General features: G+C 39.4%; 3 protein-coding genes and 1 long non-coding RNA gene across 5 annotated transcripts; 2 read left to right on the top strand and 2 right to left on the bottom strand.

Moving 5' to 3' along the window:
- The first annotated feature begins 104 nt into the window (after positions 1-104).
- On the top strand, positions 105-2,972 carry LOC131258065 (putative disease resistance protein At4g19050). Its single transcript, XM_058259115.1, has 2 exons — positions 105-1,561; positions 2,868-2,972. The coding sequence occupies exon 1, from the start codon at positions 130-132 to the stop codon at positions 1,462-1,464; it is 1,335 nt and encodes a 444-aa protein (XP_058115098.1). The 5' UTR covers positions 105-129; the 3' UTR covers positions 1,465-1,561; positions 2,868-2,972.
- On the top strand, positions 2,739-26,776 carry LOC131217382 (disease resistance protein At4g27190-like). Its single transcript, XM_058212298.1, has 3 exons — positions 2,739-2,742; positions 2,868-2,972; positions 25,398-26,776. The coding sequence occupies exons 1-3, from the start codon at positions 2,739-2,741 to the stop codon at positions 26,774-26,776; spliced, it is 1,488 nt and encodes a 495-aa protein (XP_058068281.1).
- On the bottom strand, positions 11,486-13,587 carry LOC131258067 (uncharacterized). Of its 2 annotated transcripts, XR_009177844.1 has the most exons (4): positions 13,081-13,587; positions 12,899-12,990; positions 12,731-12,792; positions 11,486-11,644 (listed from the first exon to the last, which is right to left on the bottom strand). It is a non-coding gene; the product is annotated as an uncharacterized LOC131258067 (long non-coding RNA). The 2 variants fall into 2 exon arrangements; XR_009177843.1 differs by lacking the exon at positions 11,486-11,644 and having other exon boundaries at positions 12,493-12,792.
- On the bottom strand, positions 16,366-16,780 carry LOC131258066 (vacuolar protein sorting-associated protein 32 homolog 1-like). Its single transcript, XM_058259116.1, has 2 exons — positions 16,656-16,780; positions 16,366-16,570 (listed from the first exon to the last, which is right to left on the bottom strand). Exons 1-2 carry the CDS (start codon positions 16,743-16,745, stop codon positions 16,415-16,417), a joined length of 246 nt encoding a protein of 81 aa, XP_058115099.1. The 5' UTR covers positions 16,746-16,780; the 3' UTR covers positions 16,366-16,414.

Raw genomic sequence — 26,776 nt, 5'->3', positions numbered from 1 at the left:
CAATGGATCTCATTATCCCACCAGGTAGAAACACTCCAATTCAGCTCTCCCAATTGCCCTTTTATGTCGACGTTGTTGCTCAACGATAACGATCGTTTGCAAGAAATCCCAGACAGTTTTTTCAAGAATATGACCAGACTCCGAGTTCTCGACCTTTCTTCTACAAGCATCACTTCCCTGCCATCGTCCATGTCCTGTCTTCATGAATTACGGTTATTGAAGCTTCGAAGCTGCTGCAAGCTAGAGTCTCTTCCAGCCGCATTCTTAAAGGATATGCAGAAGCTCGAGATCCTCGATCTCCATCAAACTCTCCTGACAAAGATGGTGGAAGTATCCTTCCACAACATGCATAGCCTCCGAAGTCTCGATATCTCTGGTGCCTGCAACCTCAGTCGGCTCTCGCTCAAGGGTTGTCACTCTCTATTGAGACTGGTCAGCCTAGATAAACTTTCAAAACTTGAGTCGCTTGATCTTTCAGGCACGAGAATTGAAGAGCTTCCACACGGAATTTTCAATATTACTAACATGCGGTGCTTGGAACTGTTGGGAATGGAGCATCTCAAGAGGGTTGACTGGAGAAAGGTAGATAGGCTTCCAGAAAAATTAAATTGGGATCGATGGGGCTTGGACTTGCTGCATGAACAGCTCCAAGACAGCAGCATATATCGCATCTCGGTCAGTGATGCTAGTGTTTTTGAGACTTTGGACCAAAGCTCAAAACTATGGAAATCCTGCTTTCTAAAATTTTATTTCTTGGTCTGTCCCTGCAAGGGAGGGCCCAAGGATACATTTGCTTGTTTTAAAAGAAACCGATTTCTCTACCAGCATATTTATACTAGATTTGAGCAGTCTTTGAGTTATGAAAGACGGCTGGAGGTTTGCGGTGGTAAGAATTCCCTATACGGTATTAGAGGATTGCTCTCGGTGATAGAATTCCTTCGTTTGTATGGCAATGTGTTCATTAAGGCATTGTCTAATCTAGGCATGAAGATGGACCACCTTAAAGAATGTTGGATTGAGAAATGCCATCAGTTGGAGTATCTGTTCATAGGAGGGACGTACGATGATGCGGCAATTTGTTTAGAAAATCTAAGGGTGTTGGATCTTGCCAAATTAAGAAAAGTGTGCAGAGGGGAGTTAGGAAGAGGGAGCTTCGCATGTTTAAAGAATATATATTTGGAATGTTGCCCGAAGCTCATCAACTTCTTCTCTTCCAGTATTCGGTTACAGAATCTTGAATTACTTGAAATAAAATTCTGTTGTAGACTGGAGAAGGTCTTTGAAGAAGATGGCGTGGCGGGGCAAAATGCATTTCCACAACTAGTCGATTTACGTCTTTGGGATCTTCGCAAACTCAAAAGCATTTGCGATGGGCACTTGCCGATGCTGAAGAAGTTGAAGATTCGAGAATGCCCTCTGCTGGAGAAGCTTCCTCTCCATAACACAAATGCTTCTACATCATAAGTCGAGATCCAAGGTGAGCTGACATGGTGGGAAAGCATTAAATGGGAGGGCAACATCAAGCCAAGAAACATCCATTTCAAAGAATGGTGTCCATCAAGTTAGTGATTCTTCTCTGCTTAAACTATCTCTCTTTTAGTTGGAACTTCATTTTTTGCATCATGCACTAATATGCGCAGCGCTTTCAATATGGATGGACAACGTGTATATAGTCACCTACATCACAGTCGGCGCCACACTCCAGGGTCTCACGCAATCCGCTCCCCCTTGATGTCGGTTACCCATCATGCGACGCCCACCTTGGAAGTGGGTCGTCTATCATGTGTAGCCATCTTAATGTGGAATGCTCATCATGTGGGCCCAATTTCAAAGTGGTCGTACGTTATTTGGTGCTTGCATTATATGTGGGTAATTCATCACGGGGGGCTGATCTTCAATGTCAACTGTCATCTTGTGGCCGACATTGGTACATGTGGGTTCACCATCAATGTTATTATCCATCGTGTGGGGCTCACCTTCGATCTCCACCGTCCATCATGTGGATCCCACCTTTGATGTGGACCATCCAAGTGTGGACCCTACCTTTGATGTGGATCATCCATCATGTGGTGCCTGCATTGGATATGAACCATTCATCATTAGAGGCCGACCTTTGATGTGGTATGCCTGTTATGTGGGCCTGCTTTGATATGGCTCACCTATCATGTGGCCCACCATTAATATTATATGTCTATCATGTGGACTTCATATTTAATATGGATCATCCATCATGTGGGCCTCACTATGGATTTGGGTCATGACCATCATGCGGGGCCACCTTTTATATGGAGTGTCCAATTCTGAGGAGTAGGTCCCTCAATCCCACGCTGTGTGGCCCACCTTTAAGGCTATAATAAGTTTTTAATGGTCAAAAACCACAGTTTCCTGTGGTGGGGTTTACCTGAGATTTGGATTTGCTTTGTTTTTTTGGAATGTGCCATAAAATGAGGTGTCAAAATAGATGGACACGGTAGATGTAAGGCACCTGCATTACTGTGGAACCCACAGTCAGGGATCCACCCAATCCATGCTGGAAGGGGAGTAGAAAAGAAAAGCAAAAAATAAAAAATAAAAAATCAATCTGATGGTGTTGATTAAAGTAACTTGAAAAAATAACTTTTTTATTGCTACGAGTTAAAAAAGAGGAGGAAAAAGAGAGAGAGAGAGAAAAGCTACTCGAGCTGATATCGAAACAGGCCCTTCAAGTCTTGAGTCTTAAAAGATATATAGGTGACATAATGGGTACATATGAATTTAGGACAACCTAGCCTAAGCCGGCTTGAAAATTGATAGGGCGAGGTTTCAACGCCATGCCTCCCCATGCGCTCATTTCCACCCTTACAAAACAAGAAATTTGAATTTTGCAGAAAGAGATGGTGCAGGGTCAGCCGCCAAAGATGATGACGATCCACGGATTAGAGGAGGAGAGATTGTGAGCGCTTCGTCAGGACACATGAAGAGACAAATATCAGGTATCTACATCAATTAATTTTTCTATCTTTTCACGAATTTAAAGATTTTCTATCTGGGTCGGCGTTAATTTCTATACAGCATAGCGGATAGGCTGGGACGCGGATTCCCTGCCAAAGCCTTTCCCACCAAGTTCCTGCGCTGGGAACCTAGGTGGGGCCCACCGTGATGTTTGTAAGAAATCTACACCGTCCATCCATTTTGTGAGATCATTTTAGGATATGAGGCAAGAAATGAGCTGGATCCAATACTCAAGTGGGCCCAAAACGTGAGAATTGAATGCCTAGGGCCACATAAGTTTTGAATCAGGCTAATATTTGTGTTTTCAATTCATCACATTAGGAATGAAGTTATGAACAGTATGGATGTCATATAAACATCATTGTCGACAGGGGGAGGTTTCAACTGTGGTAATTTCCGTACCCACCTACTTCGGTGACGTCCAATTAATCCGATTCAATTTTGGTTTCAAGTTCTAATAATCGCACAAAATGGATAGAAGGATAGATTTCACACAAATATCACGGTGGCCCCCACCTAGGTTTCCACCAGCGATCTGGCTGGTGTGGGTACATTTAGTGCGAAGACGAGTGCTGCCGCTCCATGAGCTGCTCCGAGTAATACCAACGGTTCTGAGTAGATCAAAGTTATATGGGCTCTAAAATGATATATTTATTGTATTCATACCGTCCATCCATTTTGTTAGATAATTTTAGAACATGATACGGAAAATTATTCATATCCAAAGCTTAAGTTAACCGCACCGAAAATAGCAAATGGACAATAATTCTCACCATTAAAGCATACATAGGGCCCATTATAGTGTTTATTTTCCATTCAATCTATTTATAAGGTCACACAGACTTGGATGAGAAGTAAAAAACAAATATCATGTTGATCTAAAACATATGTGACCCCTAAAAGGTTTCAATGATAGACCTTCAATCTTAAAGCTTTTTGTAGTGTGGTCTACTTGATCTTTGGATCTTTTTTTCTTTTTTTTTTTCAAACATTAGATGAGCACGCCAAATGAAAGGGACAATTGGAATATAGCTCATACCTCATTAGAGGTGTACATGAGTCAAGCTGAGCCGAGCTTTGCCCAGCTCGTGCTCGACTCAGACTGCTCGAGTCTCAACTCGTGCCTGGCTCAGCTCTGCCTTCGAGCTCAGAATAGCAACTCGTGCTCGGCTCGGCCGAGTTCGAGTCGAGTTTGTGTGTCGGTGTGGCCATGCGGGTAAGGGAGGATGAGAGAGAGAGAGAGAGAGAGAGGCAGGTTAGCTTTGCCGGACTGAGAGAAGTTGCAGGCAGCAATGGCAGACTTAACGGGCCGTGCGAGTAAGGGAGGAGGGAGAGAGTAGGGAGATCGGACGGTCGTGCGTCAGTGCGACCGTGCGGGTAAGGGAAGATGAGGGAGAGAGTAGAGAGAGAGAGAGAGAGAGAGGAAGGTTAGCTTCACCGGACTGAGAGAGAGGGAGGAAGAGAGGGTTAGGGTCTAGGGTTCATGCGGGCAGGATGGTTTTTGAAAACGGGGAGGGTTTTTTTTTTTGATACCGAGTCGAGCCGAGTTCGAGTAGTATTTGAGTTGAGTCGAGTCGAGCTGGGGCAATATCGAACTCGGCTCGAACTCATTTTGAGCTCCAAAAATCAACTCGACTAGATTTGAACTCAGCTTCAATACGAGTCGAGTCGAGCGAGCTACCGAGCTAACTCTGCTCATGTACAGCTCTATACCTCATGATTGGACCCATCAGAGCTTGGTGATGTCAACACACTAGCTTGGTGATATCAACACACCAGCGAGATGGATGGATTGCAGTACACCAATCAATCCGCAGAAACGGATTGGCTACTCCCCCTGCCACCAACCAATGGCTGGTGGTCGGTGCTCTGTGGGCCCCACCATGATGTATGTGTTTCATCCATGTCATCCATCTATTTTTTCGATCATTTTATGGTATTACACAAAAAATGAGATATATAAAAATCTCAAGTGGAACACATTAAAGGAAACAGTGTTTAATGAACGTCGACCATTAAAAACTTTTTGGAGTCCATAAAAGTTTTGGATCATGCTGATATTTGTTTTATCCCTTCATCTGGGTCTATATGACCTAATCAACACATTGGATGTCAAATGAATAGTACAGTGGGCCTGAGGAGGATTTTAATGGTGGATATCCAATCAATATTGTTTTCCTTTGGTGTGGTCCACCTTAGATTTATATCCCTCTCATTTTTGGTATAAAGTCTTAAAAAGATCTGTAAAAATGGATGAAAGGAATGGATGAAACACATACATCATGGTGGGGCCCACAGAGAACCAATGACCAGCCACGGGACTGTGGGAGGGGGAGTAGCCAATCCGTTTCCTCAATCCGCGTGCTTCCTTTCCAACGGTGTGGGAAACGGATTCACCTCGGTGATATGTGGGCTCCAAAATGATGTATGTGTCTCATCTATTCCTTTCATCCATGTTTTTTTTTTGTGTCTCATCTATTCTTTTCATCCATGTTTTTTTGTTTTTGTTTTGTTTTGTTTTGTTTTGTTTTTTTTTTTTTTTTGTGTCTCATCTGTTCCTTTCATCCATTTTTTCTAATAATTTTATGACATGAAGGTAAAATTTTGTTTTTTAAACAAGTCCATGTGACCTAATCCATAGGTTCAATGTCAAATAAACATAATAGTGGGACTTAGGAGGTTTTTAATGGTAGACATTCAATCACTACTATTTTCCATGGTATCGTCCACCTGAGACTTTGATTTGCCTTATTTATGGCATAATATTATGAAAATGATGCGTAAAATTAGGTGGACGATGTGGATAAAACATGTAGATCATGATGGGCGTACAGAGCACCAGCCACTGGACACCGTGACGGTGACAGCGTCACCAGCCAAACCGCGTCTGCGAAAGTGACGATAGATTTCCCGCTAAAGACTTTCGCTGGAAGGTCCTTAATGGGGTCCTTCCTTATGTTTGTGAGAAATCCATCCCTACCATCCGTTTTGTAAACTCATTTTAATAAACGTGACAAAAAATGAGCCAGATACAGTACTCAAGTTGGCCAAAAACGTAAGGATTGCACGTCCACAGTTGAAATATTCTTGGGGCCACAGAAGTTTCGAATCAGGGTAATATTTGTGTTGTCAGTCCATCCAAGTATGAATGACGTTACAAATGGTATGGATGGCATTTAAACATCACTATTGACCCAAGGAGGTTTCACCGGTGCGAATTTTCCCAACCACCTTTCCCTTTAGTGAGGCCCACAGTCTTGGATCCTTCTAACTTTTGGTCTCAAGTCCTAAAATAGGCACGCAAAACTGATCCAACATGATATTTGTGTGTCATCCACACGGTCCATCCATTTTTCGAGATAATTTTAAGGAATGAAATCAAAGCTGAGGTAGGTCAAAATCTAAGTGAACCACAGTGTTGATTAATTGAACTCTCACCATTAAAAACTTCCTAGAGCTACAAAATTTTTGGATCAAGTTAATATTTGTTCTCCTTATTTATTCAAGGCTGTATGACCTAATCTACGATATGGATGTCGAATAAATGTTACAGTGTACTTTAGGAGGTTTTCAATGGTAGACATTCAATCATTACTGTGTCCACCTGAGATTTTGATTTGTCAAATTTATGGGATAAATGATTAAAATAACGTATAAAAATGAATGAATGGTGTAAATAAAATACATAGATCATGGTGGGCCCACGTAGCACCGACCATAGCCCAGGGCTAGTGGCAGCGTCACTAGCCAAATGTGATTACCTGCAGGCAGGTGCCTGCACCACTCTCTCCCTGTAGTATATGACATTTCTAACCGTTTGATGCATTAAATATTTTATTTCTTTTCTTTTCTTTTCTATCACGAAATCGGATTATGTACAGAGTAACTTTACCTCTTTAAATCCAGAGCAAACTCTATTGGGCCCACGGTGAAAGTACGTGGTTTATCCATTCCATTCATCTGTTTTTCCATATCATTTTAAGGGCTGATCCCAAAATTGAAACATATCCAAAGCTCACGTGGATCACACCACAGGAAACAGTAGGAATAATGATTTACACGTTGAAACCGTCCTAGGCCTCACAGTGATGTTTATTTGTCATCCAACCTAGTCATAAGATCACGGGGACATGTATGAAGAGAAAACAAAGATATCAGCTTGATCCAAAACTTTTATAGCCCCAAGAATTTTTCAAAGGTAGACGTTAAATTCACATTGTTTCTTATGGCGTGGTCCACTTGAGCTTTGTATATGCTTTATTTTTTGTTTCAAGCACTAAATTAGTTTTATGATAAAATGAATGAATAGTGTGGATAAAATACATAAATCATGGTGGGTCCCACTGAGTTTACTCAGTAGGCTAAGCCTGTTTGACTTACTCAGTACGCAATCCGCTTCCTTCTGTCAGACCTATTTAACACATCCAATGGCTGAAAATGATCTGTACGACACGGTGTGGTGCGGGCCCACTGTAAGTGATTAATTCTCCTTGATAAGTGGGTCTGCGGGCATCCAATGGCTGAAAATGATCTGTAAGATACTTGATAAGTGGGTATGCGTTTCAGCCCGGAACCCATCCACTGACATGTTGATTGGTTGATCGGAGTCAGTCCTGTTGTGCAATTCAATCAAACAAGGCTTTCAAGTACTTTTTTATATTGATAACAAATTTGAGTATTTTTAATTAATTTATTTATTTTTATTTTTTTAAGGGATTTTTCCATATAGCCACCCTATGGACCAGAAACCTTCTGCTTTCAAATTATTTCTTAAAATCTGTTTACCAATTTCATGGGTCATGCAACTCTTTGTACCAACGGGGCTCTAAACGGATATAGGAGTACGGAGAAGACAAGTTTATAGGAAGCGGATTGCGTACTGAGTAACTCAGTATGGTAAGCATACTGAGTAAACTCCGTGGGCCTCTGTGTCATTCATGCATTGTATCCACTCGGTCCATCTCTTTTAACACATAATTTTAGGGCTTTGTACTAAAAATGGAGTATATAAAATTTTCAAATGGACCACACCACCGGAAACTGTATGAATTGAACATCTACCGTTGAAAAGTTATTGGGGACAACAAAGGTTTTAGATCAAGCTGATATTTGTGTTTTCCCTTTATCCATGTTCTTCTGATCTTATGAACAGGTTGGATGACAAATAAACATCACTGGGGGCCTTAGAAAATTTTCAACGGTTGAAATCAATACTTCCACTTTTTCCAGTGGTATGGCCCACTTGAGTTTTGTATATGCATCAATTTTGGGTTGAACCCATAAAATGATCTGGAAAAACGAATGGACAGCGTGGATAAACTACATGCATTCGCAGTGGGCCCACCTGAGTTTACTCAGTACGATAAGACCGTACTAAGTAATTAGTTGACTAGGAAGCGGATTGCGTACTGCGTAGTGAGTAACTTAGTGTACTGAGTAAACTCCATGAGGTCCACCATGATTTATGTATTTTATCCGCTACGTCCATCCATTTTACCAGATAATTTTAGATACTGAGCCAAAAAACGAGGCATATCCAATATCCAAATGAACCACACCACATGAAACAGTTGAATTGAACATTTACCGTTGAAAATTTCTTGGGGGCCATGGAAGTTTTGGATCAACCTTATATTTATTTTTTCCCTTCATCCATGTCTGTATGATCTTATGAACATGTTGGATGACAAATAAACATCACTATATGGCCTGTAAAGGTTTCAACGGTGGAAAGCATTATCCCCACTGTTTCTGTGTATGATCCACTTGATCTTTGGATATGCTTCAATTTTTGGCTCAACCCCTTAATTAGATGGAAAAACGGATGGAGGGTGTGAATAGACTACATACATTCAGGGTGGGCCCAACTGAGTTTACTAAGTAGTAAAAGAGCTAACTGACTTACTCAGTACGCGATCCGATTTCCCTTAACCTATTACTATTTGAAATGTTCTCGTACTCTTACCTTACCCAAATTACAGTACTACCCTCCTTATTTACCAATGTGTAAGTCGGTACATGCGTGAGCCTCATTGTGCGAGGCGTTGAGACTGATTGAATATTGATACGGCAAGTATGAACATTGATCTGTGGGCTCATCATGATTTATGTATTTTAGCCGCTGTTAATCCATTTTTGCAGTTGTGTGATCCCAAAATGAAGCAGATCCAAATCTCTCCTATACCACACAACAAGCAGATCCAAATCTCTCCTATACCACACCACAAGTAATAGTGGTGATTAATCGCCCACGTCTAAAAACTAATGGGAGCCACAAATTTTTTGCACCAAGATATATTTGTGATTTCCTTCAAGTCTACTAACAAAAAGGTTTGATGTCAAATAAACATTACAGACAGCTGTATGAAGTTTTTAATGATGGGTGTTCAATCACCATTATATTCCTGTGGTGTGGTCCACTTGATATTTGGATATGCCTCATTTTTTAGCTAATGTTTTAAAATAATGATCCAAAATGATGGATGGTGTGGATAAGACATAAATTTGGGTCGGTATGCCATGTATATCATTTCCTGCTTATCAACGGTCACACGCTGCATCATGTAATTCTCCATGCCTTAGGATCATCTTTTCATATTTTAGAAGAGGGAGGCGACAAAGGGTTTTGTAAGAAATCCATCTCTTTTCCAGATTAGGAAAAAAAAAGAAGATATTTCGATGCCTAAGTGGACAACACGAGAGAAAGATTGAAGATTGAATGCCATTCATTGAAATATTGGTGGGGCCACAGCTTATTTGTGAGAAATCTATCTCATTTATATATTTCTCTGGTTCAATTTTGGGCAAATCTGAAGTTCGACAAAAAATAATAATAATAATAATAAATGGTGCACATATGTGCACTTTAAGCCTGTGATCTGCCTCATTTTTGAACCCATGCTTTTAAATGAGCTCGCAAAACAGATGAATGGGGAGGATTTCTAATGAACATCAAGGTAAACTGATGCGAGCAGAGGTAAGGGTTGAACGAAAACAATGTTCACAAGAGAGGTTGAACATTTAAGTGTAGGGGAGCATTTAAGTGTAGGGGAGAGGGTTGCTTGACCGTAGGTGCAGCCCACCATAATGTTTGAGATAAATCTACCCCGTCTATCTATTTCCCAGCTCATTTTAGGACATGGCCCCGAAAATGAAGCAGATACAAATCTCAAGTGGGCCACATGACCATGAAAGATTGAGGATTGAATGACCATCATTGAAACATTGGTAGGGCCACAGATTATTTGTGACAAATCCACTGGTAGATCTGTTTTTGGAGCTCATTTTAGGGCATTGGGTAAAAAATAGCTGCTTCTTGGCCAAAAAATGAGGCATTTTGAAGCTCAAATGAATCACATGACATGAAAATAGTGGGAAAGAATGACCAATATTAAAATATCTTCACCCCATTGTGTGGGCAATTTTGAGCATTGGACAATTCACTTTTACCTACGAAAAATTTCGTAGGTAAATGATATTGCGAAATATTTCTTCGATAAATTCGTTGATAAAAAGCCGTGGCTAAAGACTTTTACCAACGAAAAAATGTCATCGTCGGGCAATGGTAAGACTTTTACCAACGAAATTAAAAACTTTGTTAAGACTTTTACCTACGAAGTGTTAAGACCTTTACCTACGAATGTTTTCGTAGGTAAAAACTTTGTTAAAACTTTTACCTACAAACATTTTCGTAGCTAAAAACTTTGCTAACACTTTTCCATAGCTACACATGCATTTTCGTAGCTACAAACTTTATTAAAACTTGATATGTTCTGAAGTATATTAAGACCTTTACCTACGAATGTTTTTCGTCGCTAAAAGCCTTTTTATCGTAGGCAAAAATGTTTACCGACGAATATTTTCGTCGGTAATTTCCTTACTACAACACCACTCGGAAACACTTTTACCAACAAAGGAACATTTGTTGGCAAAGATAAGACTTTTGCCGACGAATGTCTTTGTCGGTAAAACCTTTTACCAACGACTTCTTTCGTAGGTAGAAATTATTACAAAAATTTTACCTACGAATCTTTTCATTGGTAAAAAGTATTATAAAACTTCTTCCTACAAATATTTTCGTAGCTAAAAATATATATTGAAGATGATGAGACTTTTACCTACGAAAAGTTTCGTGGGTAAAAATGCATTCTTTTACCTACGGAAATTTTTCTTCTGGTTTTTTTTCCAATATTCCAGTGAAAATTTCCTAAGATACACCTGTTACAATATATTTCATCATATTCTTCCTGATATACACCTGTTATGTAATATATTTTATCATATTCACATTCATTCACGCTAATGGGCTCAACTTGTAGGAACTGAGATATTACATAACATCCTCGAGTTGCAGATCATACAATTCATTTGTTCCCGACACTGGCTAACAAATAATGAGACTTCACGAGCTACCTGTACCAGCTGAGCCCATGCTTACTTTATTTCTACGTCCCCTACCACCGCCAAAACCACTACCGCCTCGGCCGCCTCCAAATCGGCCACCACTATCTCTGCGACCTCTACCACCGCCGCTCCTGCCACCACCTTCACGGTTGTCACTTCTTGGCTCAAGGCGTAGTCCCCAAGTTCTGAACCGTTAAGTTCCAAGGCCATGGAGAAACTATCACCATCTGTTAAATCTAGGTAAGCTGACCTGCAAACAAAGGTGAGGCAAAAGTTACCTAACAAGCAACAACCAAACAGATATGGAAAATCCCCAAATTATTTGCTCAAAAAAAAAGATTAAAAGAATATGAGCAGGTATGTCAGAAGTGGCAATATTGAAAGAAATGGCATCTTCCCATTCAACACAGCAGTAGTATACATGGGGCCAATCAGCACATTTCTTGGGTTGACTTCCACAGAGCACACAACTACACTTAGCATACATCTATACACATTGGCAAAACAAACCGCAAGAGCCTTTATTTTGAAAGGTGTAATAAAATACAATAGCTTTTCTCAAAAGATGTCAGAACAAAATCACGAGCATACCTACGCACATTTGACATTTAGCAAAACAATTAGCTTTTTCACAAGACCTCTTGTCACAAATAGCTTGGTCTAATTAAAATACCATCATCCTGAATAGCTTGGTCTAATAAGAATATGATGCAACATGTATGTATCTTGGAGCTGAGCAAGCTACAAACATAGACTGTTGAATAGTTTGAAAAAGAAAAGAAAAGATATGAAAACCATCATCCTAAATAAAACCATAGTGAAGGTAAAGGACATTCTGTTAGCAATATAAAGATGGAAATGGGCATGGAGCTTCAAAACATTCTGTTGATTCTCCCTTGCTAATGGAAAATTAGTAACCTGCATTGCCAGAAAAACATGAAAGAACACCACCAAGAAATCCCTTTTAGAAAGAAGAAGAAAACACACGCATGCATGCAACTAGCTCAGGCAAGTAGTTAGAATATGACAGACCATTCCTTCCATCTACAACATAAGTTGGCCGCCCCATTGTTGCTTCAGCTTAGTTAAAAGGCTTTGTTCATGGTCAACATTCATGCTCCTGTCAAACAACAAAAGATAATCCAGAAACCTTCCTTGAACAAGGAAATCATTTACTATAATCTAAATCATTGAAAAGTCTTTCAGGAGGGACAACCTTTTGCATTTTGACAGTTAAAAAGTTCAAACGTTCAGATTTCACAATTCTCCGCTTATTCTTTAGTAATTCATATGCCTGAAACAGATTTAGCAAACCATATTATCTTTGATTTTTTACCTTCATTACAGTTTCTTCCTTCCACAAATCAAATCCCTTGAAGAAAGACCTTGAAGAAGTACCTAATACATACATTAAAAAAAATATATTTAAAAATCAATGTACAAATAAGCCCAATTCAAATTAATGAAAGCCAAAATAAAAATAAAAAGTCAACGAACTGTCAACCTGAAACATATTCGAACAGCCTTGGGTCAGCTTTGATGGGAATAAGGCCCAACCTATTGGCTAGGACTTCATCTTGGACCACGATGTGTTGTCTAAACCAACCATTCAATGCAACAAAAAACAACTGAGCCAACCATCTCAAAAGATGGTTATAAACAAAAAGGAAAAGTCATGTGCTATACAACTGCTTTTCTCTGTAAACATCAGCAGGTTCGTTCCCAAGTACGTGCTATACAACTGCTTTTCTCTGTAAACATCAGCAGGTTCGTTCCCAAGTACGTGCTATACAACTGCTTTTCTCTGCACATATTGAATACAATTAGTAAGATTTACACTTTAGAAAAGGACAATGAGAACCTAATTACCCTATCATTCAACTCGACTTGGCAAGATTTTGAGCTGCGTCTCTTCAAAACTCGTTGGAGATTAACTCTTTAAAAAAACTTGCTGGAGATCCTGTCTTGATCCAGACTCAACAAGACTAGAAACATGAAAAGAGTTCTCGCAGGAATCCAGTTCTAAGTTAAATCTTCAATTACACTACATCAATTAAGTTTACTAACAAGTAAACAGGCACTTCACCTTTACTATGTGTGCTTTCCAACAAAGCAAAATGGGACGAGATGTCAATTGACCTTTCAACCAATCATGAAAAACAATTTCCCTGGATCCTTTCACAACCACACCTTGTCTTGGCAAAAACTTGAATCATGGATGAAAGGTTCACATTCTTATATCAATGACATGGATAATTTATATAAACCAAGATCACTGAAATATAAATACTCTTAACTAAAATGAGATGAACTAATTTTAATTTACATTGCAGGTGGATTGTTAATGACAACAATGATGGATATGCATGGCAACATCACATTTGCTGATTGAAATGGAACAATTCAGTCAAGCCCATTTCTTAAAAATGTTTCTCTTAGCATTAGGAAGAAAGGGGATCCGTAAAACCAGATCAGGCCGGTTGGTAGTAAGATAGAAAAGCTCGATCACATTTGCTGATCTCACTTAGCACCTAAGGTTGGGAACTGACCTGGATCTTCAATGGAAGAAAACTAATTCTTCTGTCTCAGAAATTGCACAGAACTGTATAATCATGAAGAACATAAAAACATCCTATACTCTAGGATGCACAGATGGACTTTGTCAACATGTACCATGAGGACCCCTTAAGAAACTGCCACCGCTAATTATGCACAAACCACAATGAGGCTGTGTTTTGATGTACTCCAAATCACTGGTTATTCATATATTTTGGCAACAAGAACAGCCATCAAATCGCCAAGCATTTCAGATGGAGTAAGAAACCAGAATCACATTATATGGGATATGGTGTCTCTACCTTCTCTGCACAAAATAATATCCAAAGTGTTTCATCCTACCCAAAACAGAAAGGTATTAATATTGCAGAAAAGCATCCCATCCCACCTTTCTAAGAATATCCAAAATCCAAGTACGGTTATACCCAATTGCGAAGTTCAGGAACAACCAAAAATGTTGGCTTCTCATTCTTATATCACTATTCTTTCCAAAAAATTGTATAAAGCTGTAACAAACACCCCAAGTACATAATGTGCTTATTATAACATACACCCCAAGCACCCATTTCCCAATAACTGGCATTGATACCGCAGAAGCTACAATCATACACACATTCAGATTTATTTAATTTTTTTCCTTTTTCTTTTTTGCCTTTAATACCCTCTAGGCAGTTTAATTTTAGGCAGATGTGCCATTTCTGAGTGCCAGTGTATCATCCATCACACCCTGCCAAAGTATCAAATCATATACAGTAGAATGGGGCCCACATAAACTTGCCCCTAATTTTATTTGTCCTGAAAGTTGCGGTTGCTGATTTACTTTCTAAATCTGTTTTCAAGAATCCACCACTTGTGCAATTATTCATAGTAAAGTAATTCATCAACAAAATAGAAATACATAAATGCAAAAACTGTGATGATGCACTCATTCCATCCAAATGGAGCAAGTGATAATCCACACTATAAATCCAATGAATCTCAGTGTGGATGGAAGATGCCCTCTGATAGAGAGGTTCCTGATCTTTCGATCAATGTCCCTGGAGTAAACGGTTAAGGAAAAAACATACAGCAATAATCTGTAAAAATGCCAAAGAGTGGATGGTTAGGAACTTCCACTTGGTTCAGGTTCCAATAAAATGAGAACTTGTGAGATTGTTGACAAATTACAAATGCAAATCAGATTTTATCCTAGATATGAAATCACCATTTTCTGTTCCCCTTTTATTCTTCCAGGTGTGGGGATTGATTGGAGATCGACTGAAGCACCTAGAGAGATGGGGAATTGACCATCAAATATGGTACTTCTTGCTTCTAATTTTATTTTAACCCTTGGGCTACTTTAGTACACAAGCTGCATCCATGTTATACCAGTGCCTTATCCATGCCATATCTAGTGAAAATAGAACCTGAATTTTGAAATCCACTCAGGCACTTGTATTAAGCTTTTACAATACAAGCAATGAGAATATTAGGAAGCTAATAAGCATGTAAGTAATGAGTGTACATAGAATGGAAAACTAAACCAACGGCTACACTATGTTCACAAAACACTAGCTTTTAAAAAACCTCCACTTTAACATAGAGAGTTCTATTAAAACATGAAAATGACAGCTTTAAAAGAAGACTCCGAAAGAGTACCTGAATGACAGCAACACCACCAGAGAGTTTTGCTATTCTTTCGTTAAGCTTCTCTTTCATAATCCTGTTCAGCATCCTGCAAAAACCCAAAATATATATGCCACTAAGGATGCCATTTGAGGTAGTATTCATCTTGCATTATTACCAGCCACTCCATTGCCTACATATTTGATAATACCCTGTGTGTATCTCCATTGCACTCCTAAAGCACAATAATCCAAATGATTCAAGTCTACAAAGAGTAGATTATGCATTTTTACAGAAACAAAGAAGTAATTGAGCATGAACCTGTATAATGTCAGCTGGAACATAAGTTTCTGTCCGTATAATCACAAGACAGTTTAATAGGCCAACATGTATGCCATCATAGTACTAAGTGAATACTAATTTCACTTAAGACATAGGTTTCCCACACCGCTCCCAAATCCATATCGAAACATGTCAAATGCAATTCTTCTCATGCATAGAAGAATAAATGTAACATGTTTATTAATGGATCAAAAATGTGGAAGGCAAGGAGATAAAAGCAATGGAAGGGTCAAAGGGAAGAAAAATATAAGACAATCATCCATCCTCCCAACTTGCAGAAGTTCAAAGTAAAATATGCAGAATAAGAAGGTTAGGTAAATGCAATTCTCCTCAAAACACAATTTATTGGTCATGCAAACTTTCTTAGGGAAAACAAAAACATGATTCACAAAGATAACCCAATCAAAGATAATGCTTAGAAAACATCATGTAACACCAAAAATATTAATGCCATGTGAATTTGTAAATTTAAACTATAAGAAACATTCCTTAAAGTGAAGCAGGCAGAGATGTATACTTATAAAAAGTTTCCATCCAAAAGGCATTTCCTGTTAGAAGACAACCCAGAAAGAGAAAAAAACAATGTCAAAATTTCCACATGATGGAAGCAATCAGTAAGATGTTCCTCCAACTCAGCTCCCTCCAATTCCTCGAGCTCTGCCTCCAGTTCATTCTAACATGGTGAAAAGATTATATTCAGAATCTCCAGCTAGAAAAAGTAAATGGACAAATGAAGATTTATGCGAGGATGAACGTACTTCATCAAAATCAGCTGCTGTGCCAATAGGAGTAGACAGTGCTTCCTGAATCTGTTTCATGTTCTCAGTCTGCTCGTTGATCTCATCCATTGTCTTGTCCACATCATCAATGTTTCTGTAAAATAAAACACCATTATGGAATTATTGAAACCAGTTTTGCAATAAACGAGTAGAGTGAAAATTTTCATTTAAAACTAAGAATGGGAATTCACATGTGTGCAAAGTGCTGTCATCTCAAAACACCATCAGGCCATAAGAAAGTGATTTCAAATGCAATGGGGACATGGTTGAAGAATCCTAGACTGGATGTTCGTGTATCACGATTTTGCATTGGAAGAGGAGAAATTTTTCACTAGAACTGGGTATCATTGTGGTATTTCCTGTGCAGTTTTTGTAAAATATGGTATTAAGATCCAAGCTAATACAAAGCTCACATCCTCCACAAGTGTTCCATTGTGGCAAAACCATTGCCCAATCCATATGATTTTGTCCATGAACAATACGGTTGTATCATCCACGTCACCGGATAAGGGTGATATGGCCCATTTCTATTGGTGACATAAACGGCCCACCAAAACCAATTTTCAATCGTCCACATTTTGATATAAAGACTTGATAAAATTATAATCATTGTTCTCTTTGTTTAGTAAAAGAATATAACTAACATGATTATTATTTTTTTTTCAGGTATGGACATTGGATTTTTCAAATATCTAGCTCAATGGCAAGCATTCAAACTTCAAAATGGCCGTTTGAATAAAATCAGTCTGAAAAAATGAGTGACTAGGATATTACATGGATGAGAAATTTGTACACAAGTGTGGGGTGTGCTGCTGGTGCTGCTACAAGGTTACACACATGTCAAAACACATGTTTTTTTAGATGTTTATATGTAATTCCAACCTAGAAAAATACATGAGCTCCATGCATGGTTTTTTTTTTTTTTTTCCAAATTGAATAGATTTTTGGGGTCCTGTTATCATGGTGAGGCGATGTGGATTGGCAGGTTAGATGCCATACAAACAGGAGGGTGGGCCCAACAGAAAGCTAGTTGCAGGATATTCTCATCCACAACAGCTGTAAAGGAAGTGGCCTCGAAGAAGAAAAGGGAGGTGGAATTTGATTAGACTAGTGAGTTATAGTAAGAAACAGAGTCACCATCAAGAGAAACACTGACAAGAAGAAAATTGAATGGAGAGGTGCAGCAAATCAGACAGGTGCATCAAAGATGATAAGGGTTTTCAAAAGTTGTTATTGAAGACTGTTGTATTCTTCAAGTTTGTTGCAACAACTTTATCATATACACATCCACTTGTTTATACAAATAAAGCAATATTTTCTTCTACAACTCTAATTCATAACTCAAATGCCCATAGTCAAAATATCCATCTGCCAACATCATCTGCCTGAACTGAGAGAACTGGATTTCATAAAAAACTGCGAGATGATGTGGATAGAGCATGATATTTTAGATCGCATATATCTAATGCTTCATGAATTCATATTATGAAACTAAAGTCTATAGGATTTTTTGTCGTTATTCATATTATGAAATATATTTTCAATTTCATTATATATCATTGTAGGTGTGCCAGCATATCAGGTTTTCCAAGGTTCCAATGTCCAGCACCTGGTGTCTGTATCCAACACGGACACACATGTCCATGTCCAAGTTACATACAAATTTTCACGAATGCAATATAAGGCTTGAAAGAAAGCATTCACCCAAAAATTCATTCTGGATATTGACGGACAGTTGGAACAGAAAGCATTCTGTTAATGTAGAGGCCACTGCTTAAGGTTAATGTCTTTTAACCAAAAGAAGGAAAATGTACTACATCAATAGCATCAATCTCTATCTAGAAAGGAAGGAGAAAATGAATCTGGGTGTGCTAAAAAATATTTGAAAATTAAAAAGGAGAGATGTTTCGAGGAAAGTAGCTGGAAAACTCTAAATGCTATCAGTGCCGTTTGTCAAGCAACTTACGAACAATTCAACAACAAACTAATTTAGGAATAATGAGCAAGAGAAAAGTAATTACCAAGAAGAGAAATTATATGACTCATACAAACTAGTGGAAGCAAAGTAATCATCAAAAAGATACCTGCACATAGCTGGATCTAATAGTCTGGCACCCGTAAAAATCATATACCCATGATTCAAGTAATCATAATCACTACAATTGCGGTGAAAGCTATGACATGTTTAAGATAAAATACAATAACAACTACAATAGCATTAAATGAATCGATAAAAAATAGATGAATCAAATGGTAGTAGTAAATGTTAGAACGAAGCATATATCTTTTTTTTTCTGAAAGTGCTTGCAATGGCGCCTCTCAATCTAGCAACAAAGAGGGAAACCAGTAGTCCCAGATGCACCGAGACAAGTCAATGATGGAACTCCAATCGAGATGATGAAGGGTCCTCTGAGGTTTTCTGAGGTGATGAATCTGATAGAGGGAGAGGGAGCACGACACAGGGAGAGGGAGATGGAGCAAGAAACGGCGAGAGATGGAGCACGAGATTGGGGAACAGAGATTGAGAGAGAGAGAGAGAGAGAGAGAGAGAGAGAGAGAGAGAGAGAGAGAGAGAGAGAGATTGGGGAACGAATAGAGAGAGGGAGGAAGATGAGAGAGCTGGAGCAAGATCGGGAGAGAGATAGGGTTAGGGAACGGAGCGCGCGCGCGCGAGAGAGAGAGAGAGAGATTCAGATATTTGGGGTTTTTTTGGGCGGGCCTCTTTTTGAGAGCGCGCCCAAATTTTGGGGTTTTTTTTGGTAGGACTCTGTGGGCCCCACCATGATGCGTGTCAAACATCTACCCCATCAGTCAGATGCATCATCACATGATGGGCCCAGGGATTAAAAATCAAACCAATCTATAACTTTTGTGGGCCACACCACATACAAAAGTTGAGAGGGGTTACTCTCCATTAAAACATTCATAATTATTTTTTGGGCCCACAGAGATGTGGTCCACAAATCTAGCCCATCCATTATGTGTATGCCACTTGGATGAGGGGTCATACCAAGTTTCAAATGCATCCAAATTTCAGTTGGGCCTCACTAAGTGCTTTTATATGTTTTAGGCATGTCTTCACATGATTTTAGATGGTATGGCCCACCGGAGTTCCGTATATGGCTGATTTTTGGGATATCCCATAATTTAAAGGGGACCAATCAAATGCATGGTGTTGATGTTTGACACACGTCATGGCGGGGCCCACATAACTTGACCTCATGGGGACGGCATGGATTAAACACATACATCATGGTGTGGTCCACCTGAGATTTATATCCCGAAAAATGGATGAACAATGTGGATTGATCCCAAATTTTCAGTAAATCCAAAACTCAAGTGGACCATGCCACACGAAACAGTGTGGAATAATGATTTCCACCGTTAATACCTTCCTTAGGCTTATAGTAATGTTTATTTGACATCCAACATGTTCATAATATCACGAAGAAATGGATGAAGAGAAAACACAAAAATATATGAATTATTATAGGCCAACTATGATGAAAGTGTAAAATCCACTCCGTCTATCATTTTCTCTGAATCATGATAGAATGAGATTTAAAAAATCAAATAGATCCATTGTTAAAGAAATGGAGAGCAAATACCATCATTTGTACCAAAGTAGCCCATGGGTGCAAGATCTAAGTCGTACATCAGGTGAGTCCCACCGTGTACGTCTCTGATTCCAGCTTACTATTCAAGTGGATCACATATTTATCTTCCCCGACCTTCAAACAGCCGCCCCAAACATATTAGCTATAGAACCATGCATCACCCATATGCCCCTAGTTTCTTGAATTGCAATTTTTTTTTTTTTCTTTTCTGTTGGAAGGTATAATCTCAACAAATGATTCAAGAAGACTTCAACAACCTTGAAGCAGAGACTAGAAAGTTAGATCTTTTGGATCCTCAATGATCTTCACTAGAGTTTGCAAGAATGAAGCCAAATCAACACCATATATAACACGATGATCTGCAATAACATTCACCTGCAAGCATTCACAGTTTTGCCCAGGTGAGTTTGTGGAAGGCTCAAGACCGGAGGTTCCAGGCTTCCAAATAACTCACCAGGCCAAATGTTTCTCACTTGCACATCTGACTTTTCACACCAATCTGGCCATCCTTGGTAGCAACTACAGTTGGTTGGGATGCTCCAATGGCCATGATTGCACCCTGCAAAATAGTCCATTACAAATTTGGCAATCAGACTCTCATTTGTGTATTTGAGAGTCCCCTTGTTTTTTTTTTTTTTTTCTTTTCTCAAAGTGGGATTGTGTATTTGATTTACGTGGTGCAGCATCCAGGGAACTTCCTGAAGACACAAGAGTCAGGAAATTCAATTTTCACCCATGGCATAGAATCACAAGCGTTCCCTGCACTTGTTAAAATTAAATGACACTAGCAGTGCCACCGGTCCTTGGGCCAAGACATGACCCTGACTGCTTATTGAGTGGACTGCTACTGAATTAGTTTAGTGGGTGTTTATACAAAACTATGCTGACTAATGAAGAAATTTCATGATGCAACCAAATGCACCATTACCCAAAAACAAACACCAATTGGATTATCCTAAATATCGATATTATGGGCTGAAAATGGATATTTAAAAACAAAAATCACCACCACATATAACAAATAAGAAGAAAATCAACTCTAATATGGTCAGGATTGTTTGATTAGGGTAACTTATGTAGCTATTCCACAATGAGACCCACCAAAATAAAAGGTTGAAATTACAGGGGAAAGTCATTTCCCATACACAATATAAGGATAAAAGAAAACATGAACTCTGTTGTAAGTGACTAACTAGTGCATATACCAAGTCATACTCATCCAAGTGACTAACTAGTGCATTTCTGATCACCCTTTGTGAAAAACTACAATCATGCGGATTTTCTGTACTCTGAAAAACTACAATCATGTGGATTTTCTATATTTGTTAAGAGGAGTTTCTTCAAGGCATATACCAAGTACTCAAGGTATCGGTCGGCCTAGTTTCTCATCTCTGTTATGCTCTCTCTGTGAGGTTTTCTTGCGTTATTTTCAACTGTTCCGAGCCCGTGCCAACCAAAATTATAATGTTAAACAAACCCGGCCCTAGTGTGAGGCCCACCTTGAAGATGTGTTCTATATCTACATCGTCCATTCATTTTACCAGTCCATTCTAGGACGTGGTTCCAAAAATTGAACAGATCTAAATATCAAGTGGGGCTCCTAGACTTGGTAACTGGTGTTGAACATCTACCCCATCAGTCAGATGTACCATTCCATGATAGGCCTAAGGCTTAAAATTCAAGACAATCCGTGACTTTTTTAGGCCACACCACATACAAAAGTTGAGAGGGGTTACCCACCATTAAAATATTCATAATCATTTGTTGGGCCCACCGAGATGTGGTTCACAAATCCAGACCATCCATTATGTGTGTCCCACTTGGATGAGGAGTCAGACCAAGTTTCATATGTATCAAAATTTCAGGTGGGCCCCACCAAGTGCTTTTATATGTTTGAGCCATTTCTTCACATGATTTTAGATGGTATGGCCCACTTAAGTTCTGTATATGGCAGATTTTTGGCATATCCCATAATTTAAAGAGGTCCCATCAAATGCATGGTGTTGATGGTCGAGATGCCATTAAAAAAAAAAGACTTTTACCTACGAAATATTTCGTAGGTAAAGGTTTAATATATGTTTTTTAGAAAAGTTTTTACCTACGACAATTTTCGTAGGCAAAAGTCTCAACGTTTGAAATTTAAATTAAATATTATATTTTTACCTACGAAATATTTTGTAGGTAAGAGTTTGATAAATGTTTTTTACCTACGAACAATTTCGTAGGCAAAGGTCGAATTTTTAGTTAGAGATTAGATTTTTACCTACGAACCATTGTGGAGGTAAAAGTCGCATACACGTTTTTTAGCTACGAAATATTTCGTAGGTAAACGCCTCATCTACAACTATCTTATAAAAGTTTTTACCTACGAAAATAGTTGTAGGCAAAAGTCTCATAGACGTTTTTTTACGTACGAAAGTAAAAGTAAACTTTTCAATTTTTGAATTTTTTCAAAAATTTAAAACACCTTTACCTACGACAACTTTTATAGGTAAAGATGGGTTTTACCTACCAGATTCCATTTCGTAGGTAAAAGTAATCTTTCGTTCGTTTGTATTTTGGAGATGGGAAAGAAATGGAAAACACTTTTTAACTACGAAAATATTCGTAGGTAAAGATGACCTACTACCCACTCAAAGTTGAAAATTTGAAAACACCCTTTACCTAAGAAACGAAGTTGAAAATTTGAAAACACCCTCTACCGAAGAAAATTGGCGCAGGGAAAGATGACTTTTACCTACCTTTACGTACGAAAAGGAAAAATTGAAAACGCCTTTTACCTACGAAAATATTCGTAGGTAAAGATAACTTTTACCTACGAAAATTAATTTCGTCGGTAAAAGTTTCGTCGCTATAACTTTTATAGTGGTCTCATTTTTGGAGCCATGCCCCATATGAGCTGAAAAAATAGATGGACCGAGTGGATTTCTCATAGACACAAAAGCGGGCCCAACGTACTGTCCAAGTGAGGGTTGCAAGGAAATCAGTCAATTAAAAAACTTATCAATGGGATTGTTGGACATTTAAGCCAAGGGCTGGACCCTAGGTGGAGCCCGGTATGATATTTGTGACAAATCCATTCCGTCTGTCAGATTTTTCATCTTATTTTAGCACACATGAGTATAAAAAATGTGGCAGATATATATAAAGCTCAAGTGGGCCACACGAAACTAGAAATACTGGAGATTGAATAATGGCCATTGAACCGTTTCTGGTGCCACAGATTATTTGTGACAAAGCTATATCTTCTCCATCTGTTAAACCAACCCATTTTAGAGCATGGATGAAAAATGAGACAGCTTTGAAGTTCAAGTGGGCCTCACAACAGGAAACAGTAAGAAAGAATGCCTACTATTGAAATATCATGGGCCATTTTGCAACCTAGTTTGAGGTTTAGATCTGCCTCATTTTTTCGATCATAACCTTAAATAAGCTGGAAAGACGGATGAAAGAAGTAGATTTCACACCAACATGAAAGTTCGCTCCACATATGGTCAGGGTGATGGTTGGCACCACGGAAGCAGATTGACCGGTGTACCACACACCACCGACCCAGCTGGTGTCTGTAAGTGTCCTGCGAAGACGACAACCGACACTCCTCGAGCTCTACTAACGGTTGGGATCAAAGTTATATTGGGCCCATGATGATGTACTTATTATATCCACACCGTTAATCCGTTTGGCGAGATCATTTTAGGACATGATTCCAAAAAATGAGTTATAACGAAAGCTTAAGTGGACCACACCACAAATAGCAGTGGGAGTGATTCTCACCAGGACCGCCATAATGTTTATTTTCCATCCAATCGATTCATAAGGTCCCACGGACATGGATGAAGAGGAGAAATAAATATCATATTAATTCAAAACTTTTGTGACCCCAAAAGGCTTTCAATGGTGGACGTTCAATCCCTGCTACCTTTTGCATTGTGGTTCACTTGATCTTTGGATTAGTCTTTCTTTCTGGCTCAGATTAAAACGAACTCAGCCAAATGGATGTATGGTTTGGATATGATATATACCTGATGGTGGGACCCATGAAACTTGGTGACGTCAACACACCAGAAAGTTCAGTGGTGTGTGGTACACCAGCTAATCCGCTTCATGCGGACGCGGATTGCGTCCTACCCCCTCCGGACGGTAGTCCGTCCAGGCAGGGCTCTGTGGGGCCCATCGTGATGTAAGTATTTTATCTAAGCCGTTCATCATTTTTCTCATATCATTTTAAAATGAGATCCAAAAAATGAGGCAGGTACAGGCTTAAGTGGACCACAAAGTGGAGATTGAACATCCACCATTAAAAACTTCTTGGGAACTGGAGAAGTTTGGGATCAAGCTGATATATATTATTTTCGCTTCATCCACGTCTACATGACCTTATTTAAAGTTTGGATGGTAAAAAAAACATAACGGTGGCCATTAGAAAGGTTTCAACAGTGGGTGTCATTATCACTGCAGATTCCTTTGGTGTGCTCCACTGGAGCTGTGAACTTACTTCATTTTTTCTAGGACCCTTAAAATGATCTGAGAAAAACGATGAACGGCGTGGATAAAACATTTACAACACGTTGGGCCCCACAGAGCCCTGCCTGGACGGAGTAGGACGCAATCCGCGTCCCGCTTCCTGCCACCACAGTGAATCCAACGCATTGAGGAGAGGAGATGGCAAGTGCGGTAAATTAAGGGCAGTTTTGTCGATACGAAAATATAGAAGCTGATTCATACGTATAATTAATAGCAGGCGGTTTAATGTCTAACCGTTGAAAATATTGCCGGTTTTTGGAAATACATTGTGGCAGGTGTTCGGTTCATAGCTGAAAAGCAAGCGGACATGAAAAGATTTTTTTTTTTTATTTTTTTTAAAATTTAATTTCCGTAAGTTAAAAAAAGTTAGTTGTGGCCTTTCAACTCCCAAGGCTTGGCATATCATGTGACTAAAACAGGATGCCCAAGCTTGTGTTTAAAAAAAATATAGGTGATATAAGGGATACTTATGAAGTCAGGTCGGGATGGATCAGTCTAAAATGACTTTAGCCCAAGCCAGCTTAAGAATTGATCCCTCCCCATTTCCACCCTCATGAAACATGGAATTCAGATTTTGCAGAAAGGAATCGCGCGGAGGCGATGGCAGACTCCAGGGATGATGATGATCGACGGCTCAGAGGAGGAGGAGAGATTGTGAGCGATTGGTCACGATGCATGAGGCAACAGATTTGGGATTGCTTGAGAGATGAAAAGATTTCAGTGTTCTCAGTATGGGGATGGCAGGGAGTGGGGAAGACAAGGATCATGAGACAGGTGGTTGCAGCGGTGATGGAAGAATCCAGAGAATCTAGCCGTCTGTTTGATGTAATCATCCGAGTAAGAGCATCGGGGGTCGAGTGTCTTGCAGAGAAGATGCTGGCGAGAATCAGAGGAGAATTGGACAAATTGTCGAGTTTAAGGAGACGACTTTTAATGGCGTTGGATGCAAAGGGAAGAAGGAATCGGTTGATGGAGGTACAGATGGGAATCAAGGAGGCGTTGGAGATCCCAAAGTCCATGCACTTCTCTGCAGCTGCTAAACTAATCTCGGCTAAGCTAAGCGGCCAGCGTTTCCTCCTCGTCTTGGAAGATGTTTGGGAAAGCATCAACTTGGAAGAGATGGGAGTTCCCCCAGTCATGGCATCTGCTATCACCAGCAGCAGCAAAGTCGTCATCACGACTCGATCCCATGAAGTTTGTAAGGAAATGGGAGCCCAAGTAAACATCATGATGGGGGAGTGGTCTAAAGAAGACGCCTGGGATTTTTTAAAGGAAGAGGCAGCCAATGTGGCCACCAGCATTGGTTTCTCAACAACAGGAGACATGGTCTTGAAATGCTTCTCTTACGTCTCCTTGTTCTGTCAAAACGGATGCTCCATTGATGGGGATTCCTTGATAGATGAATATTGGAGGTCGGAGGGCTTTTTAAATGGATCCTTCAATGGGGAGGAGAATAAAGAAGCGGCTTTCAAGAGACTTGGGAATGTACTGCTCAAAGAGTTAGCAGAGAGATGCATGGTGCTACTGTCTCTGATGTCATCAAACCCAGATTACCTACACTTTTATCTAAACAAGTATGGAAAATATTTAGATAGCACGTCAAAATTTCAAACTACTGAAGACGGATTTATGGATTGGCTACAAGAGCAATTTACAATGGAGGAATCATCGGGAGGACGCTATCATGTGGATATGAATTCTCATGTGAGGCAAGTGATTAATTCTCAGACGTTCCTAGTGAAATACAACTTAGATGGGGAAGAAGCATGCCAATGGATCTCATTATCCCACAATCAGGTAGAAACATTTCAATTCAGCTCTCCAAACTACTCTCTTCTCTCGACGTTGTTGCTCAATGATAACGATCGCATGCAAGAAATCCCAGACAGTTTTTTCAAGAACATGACCAGACTCCGAGTCCTTGACCTTTCTTCTACAAGCATCTCTTCCCTGCCATAG

This window comes from Magnolia sinica, chromosome 10, assembly GCF_029962835.1.
Source record: "Magnolia sinica isolate HGM2019 chromosome 10, MsV1, whole genome shotgun sequence".
Lineage (NCBI taxonomy): Eukaryota > Viridiplantae > Streptophyta > Magnoliopsida > Magnoliales > Magnoliaceae > Magnolia > Magnolia sinica.
The sequence above is the reverse complement of the archived record's forward strand: the minus strand, read 5'-3'. Positions and strand labels throughout refer to the sequence as shown.